The 17,263-nt window shown below is 40.8% G+C and overlaps 2 protein-coding genes across 2 annotated transcripts in view; one reads left to right on the top strand and one right to left on the bottom strand.

Annotated features, from left to right (window-relative positions):
- The window catches only part of LOC145785306 (uncharacterized), a 34,207-nt gene extending 25,130 nt beyond the window's left edge, over positions 1 to 9,077 (top strand). Inside the window, exon 4 of the mRNA XM_082596974.1 lies at positions 8,227 to 9,077. Within this exon, the coding sequence (XP_082453100.1) occupies positions 8,227 to 9,077 (851 nt within the window). The remainder of the gene's footprint in view (positions 1 to 8,226) is intronic.
- A 2,774-nt stretch (positions 9,078 to 11,851) lies between these two features.
- On the bottom strand, positions 11,852 to 12,826 carry LOC145785305 (uncharacterized). Its single transcript, XM_082596973.1, has one exon. It carries the CDS (start codon positions 12,824 to 12,826, stop codon positions 11,852 to 11,854), a length of 975 nt encoding a protein of 324 aa, XP_082453099.1.
- Between the last annotated feature and the right edge of the window lie 4,437 nt (positions 12,827 to 17,263).

Here is a 17,263-nt window from a genome sequence, read left to right as displayed (position 1 = left end):
TGCCATTGTCACAAAGCAATGTGTTATCATTATCAAGTTGCGCAGTTGTTTATTGAAAAAATGTCATTGCAGGCCTCGAAATTCGTTTTTGTTGACGGCGGACAAACGTGTCCGGTCTGAGCAGCTATCTCGGCGGACAAATTAAGTCTCACGGCGTACATACCAGTTTTAGCATCGATCGTCATGCTTAATTGCTTAATCACTTTATCTTGATAATTCTTCGCCATTTGAGAACTATAGCTACGGATTAGAAGGCTGTTTAAAATTTCAGCGAAGTCACTGACTCTAAAAAGCTTTCATCAGAACAACGACATGCGCTTGAAGAGTCAAAGCGCCGCGTAGCTGTTCAATACGCCGCATAACTAATTAACTTCAACCGAACGAGGTCGTGTGGCTTCTTGCGTCACAATGCTCTGGGCACTAGTCGGAAAACTTCTACACTGAAACGCTACTATTTTCTGTTGTGCAAAGTTTCACTAGGCTATTTTTCTTTAGGTTTATTTTTGCGCGTCATGTGAGCGAAAGTGAATTTTCCCTGGGCCTTTTCTTTCTTACTGTAATACCAAAACTACCGTAAACAAATTTTGCTGCATCTTGCTGTAATAGCCGACTCGTATAATCTAATTTTGTAACCAAGCTTGCCTTATCAATATTACTCGGAGATCAAAGCCAGACATTGTGACGTATGACTTGAACTAAGTTGCGCGTGATTAGTGTAAAAGTACCGGTACTCCCATCGGCGAAGAATTCACCTTTGTTACGCTGATTCAACGTCACCAATCGTAAATATCGAAAGTTTTCCTGCTTGAATGGAAGCCAAGGGATACAGTATTCACATTTTCTAGATGCGCGCTAGAATGCACGGGAAATTATATATTCGCATCAATTGTTCGTGCTATGCAATGACGATTTTTATCAATATTTCTCGGCGGACAAATATGACCGATCTAGATCGTACTTCCCGCGGACATCACATGCTGTGACGGCGGACATGACCGCCGTGTCCGCCGTGAATTTCGAGGCCTGCATTGTGCCAGTACCTAACCCTGAAGCTGGAGCAGGTAAAATGTTTGTAGCTCTGGCTCCACAGACATTTAAAAAAAGGCTCCAGCTCCAGAGAAAATGCTGGCTCCACAGCCCTGAATGTTGCTGCAATAAATTTCAATTTTGTTGTTCGTTTTTGATGTGATTATGTGCTTTTTGTGTTATGGTAGTGTTTAAAATGTTTGTCTTTTGCCTGATATTTCAAAATTTCGGTGTAGACAAGCATCAAAGGAGTACATTGGACATTGTAGTAGTGTTGATGGTTTCATACAGTGTGTACCAAAAATGTATCTACTTTTTTTGTGTGCTCAGTACTCAACTTACATGTTCTCGTAATAATAAAAATGGACAGAAGTTATTGTTGCACTTGCTAACATATTGGGCTTGGTGCCTTTGAAGCAGAAGCAAAAAATATATCAGTTAACGAAAATCAAGAGATGCGTTTATTTTTTTGTTACACACTGTAGATAAGGTTTGTTCAAATGTAGAAAAGTGGCAGTTGGGACCTCGAAACCATGAAGTTGAGAAAAAATATTTCACATGTGGCCATAACTACTTATTTCCCGACAAAAAACAATGGTTTCACTATAGGTTGTAAAAAACCATACACCCTATTGCCTATTGTGCCATTCTTTCCTAAAATCGCTAACAACATCTCAGTTTAAATACAAGCTTTTAAGGTGGCCTGCTAAATCGTTAAATGGCCTTTGAAACTACAGTGCCGGTAGACCATGTTTGGTTGCCAGCTTTAGTCTTTGAGTTTGGCGTTAGCAATTGTCAAGGTAAATGAGGAAAAATTTGAACATGTGAATTGTGTCGGCAAAAAGTGATGACGCAAAGTTTTAACAAGTGTGACATCGGCAAGAAGCTCTGGTAAGCTATGCTTGGTCGCCGAAAAAATATAGAAGCCTGAGGCCTGTTAATCAGCATGTACTTACAAGTTTTAAACCTAAAAATACAGCAGACTTGGAAAATCAGTCAGAATGATGCAAAAGTGGCATCGCTATAAAACAGTCATTTTCATGAGGTAAAAAACATACTTTCTAATTACTTCATGCAAAGGTTTAATAGTAAAAGTGCTACAAAGTTTTGACACAGAGTATACTTGTATTTGACACCAATCAAATGGGTAAAGTGAAAAAGTCTTTTTGCTTTCAAATTCTGAAAAAACTAAATAAGTTTCTTCAGAACTTGAAAGAAGAATATTGAGAATGAGACCAATTGCATCGCCATTAACTGATACACAGTTATCTCCTGAAGAAATGAAAAGAAACATGTCATTACCATGATATTGTTTAAATTCACGACAACTTTTGTAACTCTGTACAATGGGTCCACAAAAATGCTGTTGGCTGTGCTTTATTTTAGTTTGCATGATTTTGCTGCACCGATATTCATTAATTCGTCGACAGATTTGCGCTACAGGATTTTGAGGTTTTCTAACCATCTTTTTAAAGGTACCAAGTAAATTCTCAAACGGAAAACAAGAAACATTGTCTAATGGACCATACTTGCGTACATCATCAACTAAATGTAGCAAACTATGTACATTGTAAGTGAGCATTTGTTTTCCATAAATCGAACTAAAGTTTTTCACAAAACATTTCAATAAACTTTCTATATATTCATGGGTCATGGAACCCATTTTCGGACTGAGCAATATTCGAGAGCAAACAGATAAAAGCAAAAAATTGCGATACACAACATTCTTTATTCTCCCTTTTAACACAACAGGTCCTGTGTAGAGCAAAAACTGCCTAAATTCTGTGGCTTTCCACATTTTTACTTCAGAAATGGAACGAGGTCGCCTAGCAAATTCTCTTGGTATATGTTGCTTTATTGCAAGCAAGCAGTTTGAGATTGAGGCAATAGTATTACTTGGGAGCCTTGTTTTTAGTGGGCCGCTTAGCCAAGCAAAAATTATTTAACGAACTACACCTAAGCAAATTAGGTGCATATAATCCAATACAAAATGGCTCACAAGTCCAATGTTCAACTCTGTAAGTGGTGAAACTCGAACATGATGATCATCATCAAGCATAGCGTTAAAGCTAGCATCTGTTCTGAGTCTTGCATCTGTTTCAGCAAAAATAATCCGTCCATCCCACCCACCTCGCTGAACACAGCGCTCACATGAGTTGTAGCCTGAATGCCCTTTAGTACCTTTGAGAAAAGAACGTGCTGGAGCATCACAAATGAAAGCATCAAGTTTAAAAATGAACTGCTTTCCGTCAAGTTCAATACCTTTTTCAGTAATGTTCTTGACATCTTTCACAAAATCCTTCAAATAATCATTTAATGATGAAGGCTTATGAGCACCTGAGTAGAGAGCTATAGCAAAAGAGCCACTTTCAGAAATTTCTTGGATCATTCCTAAGATTGGCCAAAGCTGTATATTAGAGCATTTAAACAATGGAAGGCCATCTACATTAACGCTAAGCGTTAATGTGTCGGTTTTAGGAATTACAATTTGATTGGAATTTATGTGCCATTTCATGGCATTCTCGATGCCTGTGTAATGCAAAAAGCCCCCTGCTACCTCTTGAATATCAAGCTCGGTAGGTGTCTTTAGCAAAGTTCTTGCATCTTTTGGAACGTTTAACTTAAAAACTCTAAGAATAGAAAGTAGTGCTGACAATGCACTCTGAGAAATATGAAATTTCGTGGCCCAACAAGCAAGACTATATTGAATAGATTCAGGTTCTTTATCATTTGAATCGGAAACAAAGTCAGGATTTGAGAAGGTAAGATTTTGTTCGTATTGAGCAAAGGGCAAAGGCAGTGTATCCCCAGCTGATCCACACTGCAACTCAGTACTGGCATCTGAAATGCCTGTACTGTTTGCAACTGGTATATTCTCAAAAAAAATTTCGTCGTTAGATAATTCCAAACTACCATGATCATCATTGGAAAGGTTTTTAAATGATGCATAATTTGCAGCAGGTGAAGATGAGTTCAGTTCTTTCTTTTCAGAATTTGTAGGTTTGCATGAATTAAGAATTTCATCTACACTTTGTTGCACACGGCGGCGCTTTGTTCTTTCACATACATCCATCCAATTAATGGTGTGTAACTATAAACTAAATCACAACGTAAATACTTCAAATTGAAAGATGTCATTGCCAATAACAATATAATAAAAAAAAATGATTGTTCAAAAAAGATATCATGAGCACAACGTAAACATTTAATCTTCCACACAAGATATAATTTAATACAAGCTACCGGTGCATAATATAATTTAAACAGGGGTCAACCTTAACTTTTTTTCGCACTGGCCAACCGGACCAGTGGCTCACCATTTGCACTGGTCCGCACGAGATCGCACTGGTCCGTCCCGTTTACTGATAAAATCAAGATTGTCGTGGGAAGCACGAGGCCAACCCAGGGAAAACCATCACAACTTTTGTGGGTCTTGCTCCAAGTCTACCCCTTTCTCTTCGCGTCTGGCTTCGGAACTGTACTACCCGTGGTCGACATCAACCATTTTCTTCGTTCAGTAGCCTAAAGCAAAATTTTGTAATAAAGAGAACTTTATTGAACAGAACGCCAATTCTTGCTTGCATAAACCTTAAGTACGGTATTCTTATTCAATAGTATGATACCGTACCTAATTCAATAATAACAGTCAACAATCATTATTAATTTAACCTATTAATTAAGTTAATTTGATGCCTCATCACTCACATGCTCTCTAAACTCTAGCACAATCTTAACATTTTTATGCATCAAATCTCTTGAGAGTACTCACTGTCACTGTACTAGGCTACCAGAGCTCACGTGTTGTTGTGATTCTCCTTTTTCTTTCGATTTAACATCGTCACGTGATGTTGCGAATTGCGATTGCTTTTTTCTTATGATTTAACACGTGATGTTGCTGCCATTTTTTTACGGTTCAACACGCACGGATCACGTGTTTTCTTGTTTGAAAAGAAACGCAAACGAGAACCACGCACTCTAAACGACATAATGCGATGATATTTTCGCACTGGACAGTCGGACCGGTGCGAAACGATTCGTACTGGTCCGCGGGGAACTTGCACTAGACATTGGCCAGAGGACCAGTGCTAAGATCGAACCATGTTAAACCAGGGTAACACAGTAGCCTATTATTAATTAAAGCTAGAATCAATGTCCCAAATAATACAGTAGTCCAGGTTTAACCTTTCAGCCATGTTCCAAATGTCATTTCTTCCTTTGATGACTTCCTTTACGTGCGCCGCCCAGTCGTTGTCAAAAGTGTACTGCTTACTGCTTAAGTTCATTGATCATTCCCAACCAAGCCACGTTCCAGCCTTGGCGACCTCTAGCGGACGTACACACTTCAGACGCAGGCAGTATTTTGAAGGGGAACGCCACAATATATACCCAATCAAAACTATACTTAATTGCCTTCAATCAATTTTTTGCTTGTTCAATTTCATTTTGTGTTTGTTTAAAACATCAATAAAAGTTGTTTGAGGCAACAAACAATCTCAAACTCTAGACAAATGCTGATCGAGGTGTATATCATATTAGTATGGGTTGCCCACAAACCTTTGAATCACTGTGTGGGTAGCCCATGGTCTGCCCATAAAAAATGTGGGCAGCCCATGGTCTGCCCATAAAAATGTAGGCAGCCCTGGTCTGCCCATAAAAAATGTGGGCAGCCCATGGTCTGCCCATAAAAAATGTGGGCAGCCCATGGTCTGCTCATAAACAAAGTGGGAAGCCCATCAACATTTCATGCTTAGCCCATGGTCAATAATTTTATGCGGCTAGATTTATTAAAATGCATTTAGGTTATATGATCACACATTTGAAGATTGGAAGTTTTATATTCCACATTGTCATTTAGCAACACATTCTGCAAGAAAGCCCATATGGGGCACATATGGCAAAAACACAAAAACCCACATAGAACCCACATGCCCACAAGCCCATTAAAATAGTATATGGGGCCCATATGGGCTTGCTGGCTGGGATAATGACTAAAAAATCTGTCAACCACTGATAATGATCGACAATGCATGGAATTTCCCAACAATGCCTGAAAGTAGCTACTCCACAATGACTGACAACCCCTGAAAATGATTGACAATGCCTGAAAATGTTCTATAATGCCTAATAAGCCTGTCAACCACTGATAATGATCGACAGTGCCTGGAAATCCTAGACAATGCCTGGAAATTCCCAGCAATGTCTGAAAGTAGCTACTCTCCAATGCCTGACAACCCCTGAAAATGCTCGACGATCCCTGAAAATGTTCGACAATGCCTGAAAATGTTCCATAATGACTACCAAACCTGCCAACCACTGATATTGAGCAACAATGCCTGGAAATCCTAGACAATGCCTGGAAACTCCCAACAATGCCTTAAAGTAGCTACGGTACTCTACAATGCCTGACAACCCCTCAAAATGCTCGACAACCCCTGAATATGTTTGATAATGCCTGAAAATGTTCGACAATGCCTCACAAGCTTGTCAACCACTGATAATGATCGACAATGCCTGGAAATTCCCAACAATGCCTGAAAGTAGCTACTCTCCAATGCCTGACAACCCCTGAAAATGCTCGACGATCCCTGAAAATGTTCGACAATGCCTGAAAATGTTCCATAATGACTACCAAACCTGCCAACCACTGATATTGAGCAACAATGCCTGGAAATCCTAGACAATGCCTGGAAACTCCCAACAATGCCTTAAAGTAGCTACGGTACTCTACAATGCCTGACAACCCCTCAAAATGCTCGACAACCCCTGTATATGTTTGATAATGCCTGAAAATGTTCGACAATGCCTCACAAGCCTGTCAACCACTGATAATGATCGACAATGCCTGGAAATCCTAGACAATGCCTGGAAATTCCCAACAATGTCTGAAAGTAGCTACTCTACAAGGTAGCCACTTTAACAAGTCGAAATTCTGCCACTGAAATTGACTAGAATGAAACCGCCAACCAATCATAAGTTGCGGTTTAAGTGACGTAAAAAATGGCGAAAAGAAGATCATAGAAAGCAAATTAAGTGATGGATTTTTTGTCAGCTGGTTGGCTTAGGGGTTAAGGTTAGGGCTAGAAAGTAGTCATTTCATTGACGCGTGTTCGATTCTCACCTCTGCTATTGCTCTTTTTCTTCTGTAATTTCCAAATAAAGTTCAAAACTAGCATTAACTCTCTGGATGAGTGCTATAAGGGTCACAATTGGACGGTAGCCTCTTATAACACGTTCTGATTGGTTGGCGGTTGCATTGTAGTCAATTTCAGTGGCAGAATTTCGACTTGTTAAAGTGGCTACCACTCTACAATGCCTGACAACCCCTGAAAATGCTCGACAACCCCTGAAAATGCTCCACAACCCCCCAAAAAGCTGACAATGCCTGACAATGGGTATTTAGAGGTACCGGTTGAATAGGCTTTCACAATTGGTTGTGCTAACAAAAATGGCGGCGGGCGCACTCGAGTGGTGCCATCGCGGTGTGTGGAGCGTGAATGGGAATGACGCTTCTATTCTATTTCTGTGCTCTGTGCTAGCAACAAAAGCAAAATATCAACGCTCGTTTGTGTCGTCACAAACCGACATTGTTCTCTCATAGTTACCTATTGACCCGATTATGCACGACTTATTTAGGGTTGTGGCGAATGTAATATTAATAAAATGTAGGTGTATTTTAAACCTTGGATTTAGCACTGATAACTCCGCATGCAAAAAATGTTCGCGGGCTGCACAAAAGCTTCACGCGGGCCGCATGCGGCCCGGGTGCCAGGGTTTGGACCACCCTTTACTAATCTATCAACTGCTAAATGACATTGTCAAAGAAAACGAAAGGGCATAATATTCTTTTTTTTTATAAATTCTTTAAAAAACAACCAAGCTTAAAACACTAAAGACACCTGAGCAAAAGGGGGGGAGGAGAGAAACACCAAACACGGTCTTAAGCATCGACCACAATGAGACGCAGAAAAGTCGACCGACTTCATTATAATGTTTGCCGCTATCTAGCGGAAAATCCAGCAAGATCCAAATACACTTCGGTTGAATCCGTAACATCCATGCAGTGGTTAATCAATTAAAACCACATTTAAGATTTATTAATCCAAATAACTAAAAGTTCAAAAATTATTATTACAAAGTTTATTTCAATTTCAGTGCACAAATCTCATCTCTGATCGTTTTTAAAATTTCATGATTTGACAGGTTCAGCAGCAACTTATCAGCAACAAAACAACTTTCAAAAAGCTGTGAAAACCCTGGAAATAATCATCGACCATGTCGAAGGATGGGACAAGTTACAACCAAGCATCGACTTAGCGGAATGTTTGTTGAGTTTGAAAAAGATTCCAGAAGCAGAAGTTGTTTGTGTTTCGATTGCATCCATTGTTGATGCAAATCAATCGTCACGCTTGACCGATCAATCACGTGACGTTTATGATGAGAATATCAAGAAATTAGTTTTGAAATTTGTGAATGTAAAAGAATGCGATTGCGCAATCTCATTGGCTCTTTGTAGATTTCAATTTGTTAAGAATTACTACGATGGTGAAAGCAAGTTAGATAAGCTTCGAGATGTTGGTTGGTTGATGCAAGAAATATCCCAAGAATTGTCAAAACAAAACAAACAAGAACACATTAAACAACAATATTCATTTATGGAAGAAATTTTAAACTTGATGCAAAATATGAATAAGGTTGATCTAAAAATTAAAAGCAAAAAAATTAGTTGGTTTATGTTTAACTTTGGTTTGTGCTGCCACTATGCAGCTGATTGGTCGAAATCGATTGCAAAGTACGAATTGGCGATTGCATTGATGAAAACAGCATTCAATGTTGAAGCAAATCGGTATTGCGTATTAGGAAAGTGCCACCATAATATGGGAGTTGCGCTTGAAAACACCAAGCAACATTTTGAAGCTAAAGCCGCCTACACAAAAGCAGTTGAAATCTACAACACAGCCAGTGATTGGCCGAGTGACGAACTTAAATCGTCAAATATTTCTACATCTAAGAACAGTTTGGAAATACTTGAAGAAAAAATTTCACAAAATTAATTTTTTTTGGGATTGCAATTGGGAAAAAAAATGTTTAAAATGATTCTCAATAAAAGTTTTCGTCTTAAAATAAATTCATTGACTTGATCGGCTGCTGATGAATCGATTATCGTGACTTGTGACGTAATAAACTATTTTTAATGTTTATGGTTCACAAATAACATTGATTGCGCCATAGTTGACTATAAGAACACACGTTTATAAAATTATTTCAGAAATAATTTAACTTAATTTTATTAATAGCTAGGCATGAAAACAATAGTCCAGTATTGATTTTTCCGGAATATTCAAAACGAAAAAATGAAGCAAGAAGTACAAAAGAAAATTAAAACAAAAGCTTGTTGCACTGTGAGCTGGGGACTCTCCAATACTCTACAGAGTAATCATGGGACAAAACATGCTGGGAGTCGCTAAATCAAATGCGCACACTAACTCGAGTTGTAAAAAATTACTTACCCACTGAGTTAACTCGAGATCTTCTTCTTCTTGCGTTTGAGCCCGCCACAGATCACGTTGTTACATCCAGGCGCAGCAGCCAATGGATTGTGTAATCATCGAGCGCTGTTAGGTCCAAGTGTCTATCTTGTGGTCGGTATAGAGGACATTGATAGATAATGTGGTGTGCAGTTTGAAAATCTGAGCCACACGTACAAGATGGTGAATCGGCGAGGCCCCACTGGAACATGTTGCTGCTGAAACGGCCCACTCCACTCCGCAGGCGATTGAGCTTCACCCATTCCTTCCGGGGTAGTTCTACTCCAGGTGGGGTGTTGGTATTGGGAAGGACTGTGAATTGGGTTGGTCTCGCAACTTCTCTCCATTCACGGTTCCAAACTTCGGAAATGTGGAAGTTCGATTTGCAGATAGCTGCAGCATGTCGGGAGAACGGGCGTCGAGATTTCAAGCGCTGGGGCTTTTGGGAGTGCGAGTTTAGGACAATCTGGTTGAGGAGGTGGTTATCCCTTGACATAGCTTGTAGGACCAGACTACGTATACGTGGTTTTCCCTACGAAGTCTACTTGGGGCGATGCTTGATAGTACCGGCAGAAAGTTAGTGAGAGTTGGAAGCAGGCAACCGGTGATTATTCTCATGGTGGTGTTGAGGGCAGTGTCAATTTTGGAAATGTATACGCTGCGGCACCAAGTGGGGGAAGCATATTCGGAGGTGCTGTAAACAAGTGCAAGAGCACTTGTACGGAGTGTGGATGTACTAGCACCCCAGGATGTTTCAGCTAGGCATCTCAGCAAGTTGTTGCGTGCTGATAGCTCAGCATGGAGGGCTTCAGCATGGTGTTTGTAGGTTAATTGTCGGTCGAGCTTCACTCCTAGGTAGGTGGGACACGGGTTGTGTGGGAGTGGGTTTCCGTTGAGAGAGACTGACAATTGGCGCGTAGATTCCATGTTGCAATGGTGAAAAGGTGTGACGGTGGTCTTTGCCAGGCTCAGTTTCAGCATCCACAGCTTCAGGTAGTCTGCGATTTGGGCCATGTCATCTGTCAGTGCTTCCTCTACCACATGCCAGGACTTGTCAGAATTGGGTAGTGCCAGATCATCAGCATAGCCGTACTAGCGTGACGTAGTCTCCGGCATGTCACTAATGTAGATGTTAAATAGTAGGGGTGATAAGCATGATCCTTGCGGAACACCATTTTTTAAGCGGCGGGGCCGGCTGCACTGCCCGTCACTCGTCTTAAGCAAAAAGGTCCGATTTGCAAAAATATTTGTGGTTACGAGAGTAGGGGCTCAATGCGTTCCTACAATCCCTCCTCTTCCTGCCTTAACCATGTTTGCAATCGTTTCTGGTCTTTTTATTTATTGCGTAGGCCTATGACTTGATTCAGTGAGTTGGGATAAAAGCTGAAATTTTGTACACACTTAATTCTAAACGATTTAACTTAAATCCAAAATCACACATTCCTCTAGCTTGCTTTACTACATACTGAACCCAACACAAAGGCAAAATTGTGTCCAGAAACAACGGCTCCCGGCACGCAGCAAAAAGCGACAATCAGGTGTGAAATCTCTTGGCAGCCAGGCAAGCCACGTCAAGCGGAACACAAAAACAACGCAAATTGAATGTCAACAATAATTCATCACCATTTCAATTGTAATCAAGAGGGCAATTGACCCGCCGGAACATTGCGGCCCCTAGTTATGGCACATAATTAAAAATAAAGTTGAAGTAGAAGGGTCGATGCCCGACATGCAATACACAGAAAGTAGGCACTGTGTAGGCTACATCAAGCTACACAAAAAATGGTGACTATTTTTTTATAGCAGTGCAAGGCACTGGGATACCCTGGCCACAATGACCTGGCGAATACTTACACGATTAACGATTAATATCTACGTTAGTTTCATGAGACACACACAGTAGCAAACAAATCAAAGGCACTAAACAGTAACTAACTAGCTACTTATGATGACGCAAATCACTGAGATCGCTGGCTAATACTTACACGATTAGTATTTACATCATTTTCATGAAACACACAATAGAAAACAAATCAAATGCATTACACAGTAACTAACTAGCTACTTATAATGAGGCCGATCACCGAGATCGCTGTAGAGCATACGTTACTAGGACATGTTGTTGAGTTACGCATATTGGGGCCCTGCGGATGACACACAGAAATACGCAGGTTAAAAACAGATTTGCGCGGTACATATCTACAATACACTACAAATTTAAATGAAAGGCAAAGGTGGTACAGATGCCTCCACGACACTCGCTAACAACAGACCAGGGCGGGGCCGGGTCCAGAACGCAGTCAAGCACCCCCCACAGGAGCAACGCACGATATATCCCTTAGGATCAGGTCCACTTTGACCTCACCCGATGTCTCATCCACCACTGAGACTGCCACCCTGACGCGCCTGACAATCGGTTTTCCATTCCTAATTTGGGGGATGATCTCATGGACTCTTCCCAGACGGTACCTCCCTCTCTTAGTTATATCTTCTGGAGAACCAACCACCACTAGTTGGCCAGGCTGTAGGTTTTTCCCTAAACTGGCCCACTTTTTTCTACCCTGCAGGGAAAGTAAATAGAAAGAGATCCATTTCTCCCAGAAACTGTGAGATAGAGCCAGGTTGTACCTATAGTCTCTCCGCAACTCATCTCGGTCATGAGGATTTCCTACTGATGAAAATGGGCTCAAGAATGGGTTAAGGAGTGCGGCTGGGGTGATAACAGTAGAATCCTTAGGGTCATCACAGACAGGGACTAAAGGTCTTTCGTTGACTATTCTTGTGGCACTACCCGTAAATGTAAGAAGTTCAACAAAGTTGGGTTTCCGTGATGAGTTCCCAATAACGTGGGAAAAGGCAATTTTGAATTGCTTGACCATTGCTTCCCAGGCCCCTCCCTGGGCCGGGGCATACGGAGGAATGAACTCCCAGTTAATTCCCTTTTTTCGCAAAGAAGTTTGAATTTCAGGAGACTCCAAAATTTCTGGTAGTCTTTTAGCTGCCGCTTGAAATGTGGTCCCGTTATCTGAGTACATGTTACGTATAGATCCACGCAAGTCTACAAATCTGGTAAATGCTAAAACAAATTCACTGTAAGATAGTGACGTCACAAGTTTCACATGGATTGCTCTACTCGCAAGGCAGGTAAATAACAATCCCCATGCTTTCTTTTGGCTTCTTCCTTCCACGAACGACATTGGACCAAAGTAATCTACGCCACTGTTGAAGAAGGGTTTGTTATAGGCCGTGGTTCGTGGTAATGGTAGATCCGACATAAGCTGCCTGATAGGCTTTGCTTTTTCTAAGGCACATGGAGCGCAGTCATGCAAATAATGTTTCACCGAGGAATTACCATTTGCAATCCAAAAACGTTGGCGAGTAGATAACAGTGTCTGTTGCACACCACAGTGATAGCTATCACAATGAGCGTCAAGGACAACTTAGCCGTGTTAATGCGTGCCTCGAAGGCAAAATAAGAGGATGCTTCGCATCGACAGTTATTTCGGGAGACTTACTCAAACGCCCTTCAATACGAAGTCTCCCCCGTGTGTCAACACAAGGACGATACTTTTTTAGAGAGTGCAACTCCTTCAGGCACTGTTTATCAGCGCCAGCTTCGCTCGAAGCAAGACGTTTTGTTACCACATCGATCGACTCTGGCAGACCGTCACAACTTAACAAATCTCTATACACCACTTTCTGTACGTAGGAAACAACCCTATTTGAAGCGTCCTCAAGATAAGATGCATTTAACTTTGGTTTTACATACCTATGTTTCTTGCATTTGGATACAATGAACTCCGTGAAAGCTACAAGATAGGTGGCTCTCTTATTCAACACGTACAAAGTAGGTGCGGTTTCGATCATCTTGCTAATGGAGCCAGTTGCATTTTTTCTTACCGTCATCTCCAGCGACAGTTCCATTTTACGAATAGCAGCATCTGCTCCATTCACCGTTGGGACCTCGCCTTCCTGCATGAGAAAAGATGGACCGCACAACCACATCTCTCTGGAACCTGTTTTGGTGATGGCGTTAGGTCTGGTTCCAACGTCTGTCGAGTTGAGATGTGTCGGACAGTAATGCCATTCGCTCACCTCTGACAAGAGTGAAATACGATTTAACCTACGAGTAATAAACTTGCATAATCGTAAATCAGGGTTTCTGATCCACTGAAGGACAGTATTCGAGTCACACCAGAAATGTTTTCTAAGATCAGGCAGGTGTAGTGCATTAGCTGCCTGGTTTAACAGCTCCGTAGTATTAAGCGCGGCTACAAGCTCCTTTCTGGCAATCGGCCATGCACTTTGATGTTTGAGGACAACCCTACTTTTGCCAAAAACGAAGGATACACAAGGGACTCCGTTACACAGCCTACGTATATACACCACGGAAGCAAAGGAGTGATTGGAAGCAACACTGAATCCATGTAACTGATATATACGATATCATCTGCGCAACACGGCTCGGTGTTTACAAAATACCATCTAGGTATAGAAAATTCTTTCAGCAAATCTAAAGAATGAAGCCACGACTTCCATTCTTTTATGTAGTCGGGTGGCACTTCGATGTCCCAATCAAGACCTTCATTAGGTAGAACGCTGCAGAATTAACCTAGCTTTTAGGAAGAATGGCGCGCCGAACCCTAGTGGATCGAAATTTTGACCAAGTTGGCTTAACATTGAGCGACGTGTGTACTTCTCCAAAGGTCGAAGAGAACACTTAATGAAGAATGAATCTGACTCGGTTTGCCACACACAACCTAGAGTTTTTGCTACTGGTAAATTTGTATCGTCTTTTTCCAGGTCGACATCGCGAAAGGAAAAAGCTAACATCTCCTTTTTGAAGTTGGACAAAACATCCAACGCCCCTTTGTTGGAACTCCATTTCACCAAACTAAAGCCTCGGCTATCGAACAAGTCAATGGCTTCTTTTGCAATCTCACTGACCTCATCAAGGCTATTTCCAGAGAATATCAGATCGTCCATATACATATTTTTTCGAATGGTACTCAGGGTCAGGTCACTGGCTCCAGTGCGGTTTTGTTCAATCATTTTTTGAATGGCTAAGCAGGCGATGTATGGACTGCTTTTAATTCCCCAAGGGTGTACACAAAATCTAAACGGAATTACTTTGCCCTTTTCGATATCATTATTTTCAAACCATAGCAAGCGGAACAAGTCGCGTTGTTCCATTGGTAATTGAATCTGGAAGAAGCACTTGGTTAGGTCTGCCATTAGGCCAAACTTTCCCAATCTAAAGCGAGCCAGAACTTGTGTTAAAGGGTTTAATATGTCTGGGCCCGACAAAATCACATCATTAACACACCTACCCTTAAACTCAGATTTGCCGTCATATACCACTCGCTTTTTGCTTGGGATGTCACAAAATATGGTAAGTACCACACACATGCCGATGAGTCGTCGTCTTTTACCGGCTCAACGTACTCACTGGACTGCATTTCAGTCATCGTGTCTACTAAGAATATTCGAACATCAGCTTGCTTTAAAGCCTTTCGTCGTAAGCTCAGAACACGGTCAAGAGCCAAAGAGTGATTATCCGGTAATTCAAAGTCGGTTTTTAACGGTACGGGCATTTCAAATCTCCCTTCTTCAACTTTCAGTTGTGTCTCAACAAATTTTTGTGCTATGACATCATTGCGGGACAGTTCTATCGTTTCATCTGTTTGAGTTAAATCCTTTATTACATGTTTTAAACGACTGATTTCAATCTCCTGCGCATCAAAACTGTCAAGACTAAGTGACTTCTCAGCGACGCTACCATTAGGGTGGGCCGTTTTTGACTTTTTTTCGAAATTCAAAAACGGCTAGTCATAAAAAGTGGCACATGCATGAAAAAATCACGTGTGCAAAATTTCATCAGTTTGGGGGTGCATCTTCTGCCCCCGCAGGGGGGTGTCAAACTTTCATTTTTTGGAAAAAAAAGGGAAATGTCACTTTCCGTTTTAACATAATTTTTTTAATAATTTTTCTACTGGCTAGTTATAAATTGTAAGTGGGATGTACCCAGAACTTTCCTATGTAAAGGCGTGTTCGAAGCTTAAGGTTTACTGCCCCGCATCGACGACCAAAATGCTGAATTTTCACCAATTTGAAATGCTATTTTGTCATGGCTCAATAAACAAACTTGTCGCAAAAGGGCGAGATGGTGTTAACGCTATACGCTCATTCATGTTCTGTTCATTAACTTTGCAGGATGATACGAATGAGGTACAAACATCAGTACATATTTATGATAAAGAGTTACAAAAAAAAATGAATAGGCTACGGTAAGCTTTTGAAGTCAAATTCTAGAGGTGGGCCTAAATTTCAGCAATATTTGGACCAAATGAAAGAATCTTCAAAGTAAAAATATTTGAAATCGGTTGTTGTAGCCTAAGTCTTCCAATTTTCTGCAATGTACTTGCCCGCAGGAAAATCGTGTCCCTGTTACAGAACAACAGTTCCTTTTTGATCAAAGAACAACTCGCATAATGGTGATTGATAAACATGATAAATCGGCCACAAAATCTCATTTTAAACGTTTTCCGAGGAGAGTCGCAAGATCAAAACAATTCCGTTCTTTACATGAAGACCCAGGAGCAGGCACAAGTAGCGCTTTGGTTAAAACACCATGAAGTTCTTATTCAAGCTCAGAAACTTTGTCATCCAATGAAGAACGCTGCGAAGATTTTGATTATCAACCCAGTTTAGCCTCGGAAAACCCCAGAAAAAGCAAGGTTACTTCCAGTTTAGTAATATTTGCTGAATCATGCGACCGTACTGGTATTTCAGAAAGGTCCGCAGCACTTATTGCTTCATCATTTCTACAAGATGCGGGAGTTGTCAATCAGTCATAGATAAAAGCAAAGTGAGAAAAGCGAGAAAAGAAATGAGGTTTACAACTCAAATGGAAAGTAGGCCTATCATGTGCATAAATTTGCAAAGCATATATTTTGATGGCCGAAAAGATTAAACCATCAAACAAGATGAAACTGGTGGGCAACTTCGAAAACGTATCGCAGTTGAAGAGCACATTACTTTACTTGAGGAGCCAAGTTCTCATTTCATTGGTCATTTTACTACAGCCAACTGATCTAGTGTGCCAATAGCTACCGGGATTCTTGAATATATCTTGGATCCAATAAAATTAGCTACGATAATGTAATAGCAATTGGATGCGATGGAAGCGCAATAAACACAGGTCAAAAAGGCGTCGTGATAAAGCTCCTGGAAGATCATTTCCAAAAGCCACTTCAATGGTTAATATGCCTACTCCATAGTAATGAATTGCCTCTTAGGCATCTTATAAAAGATATGGCAATACTAGCAGACCTGATAGCTTCACTGGGCCCATTATAAAGCATCTAGCCACTGTCACACAACTAGATGTTGTAAAATATAAAGCAGTTCCGGCACCAGAGATTGAAATTGATGAAAATGACCTCAGCACTGACCAAAAATATCTTCTACACATGCACAGAGCAGTGAAAAGTGGAGATATATCAATTCATTTCGCATATAGGAGTCCAGGTATGATGAACCACTTAAGATGGTTGAACACAGCCAATAAAATTCTACTTTTATATGTTGCATCTAACGCGTCAGCTGTATTGGTGGAACGTGTGGACTATATTATGAATGTTTATATTCCAGTATGGTTTGCCATTATAAAGGAAAGCAATTTCACTAATGGCCAAAAGCATTTCTTTACA

This window comes from Aplidium turbinatum, chromosome 16 (assembly GCF_918807975.1).
Source record: "Aplidium turbinatum chromosome 16, kaAplTurb1.1, whole genome shotgun sequence".
Taxonomy (NCBI): Eukaryota; Metazoa; Chordata; class Ascidiacea; order Aplousobranchia; family Polyclinidae; genus Aplidium; species Aplidium turbinatum.
Note: the sequence above shows the minus strand (reverse complement) of the source record. Positions and strands in the feature narration are given on the sequence as shown.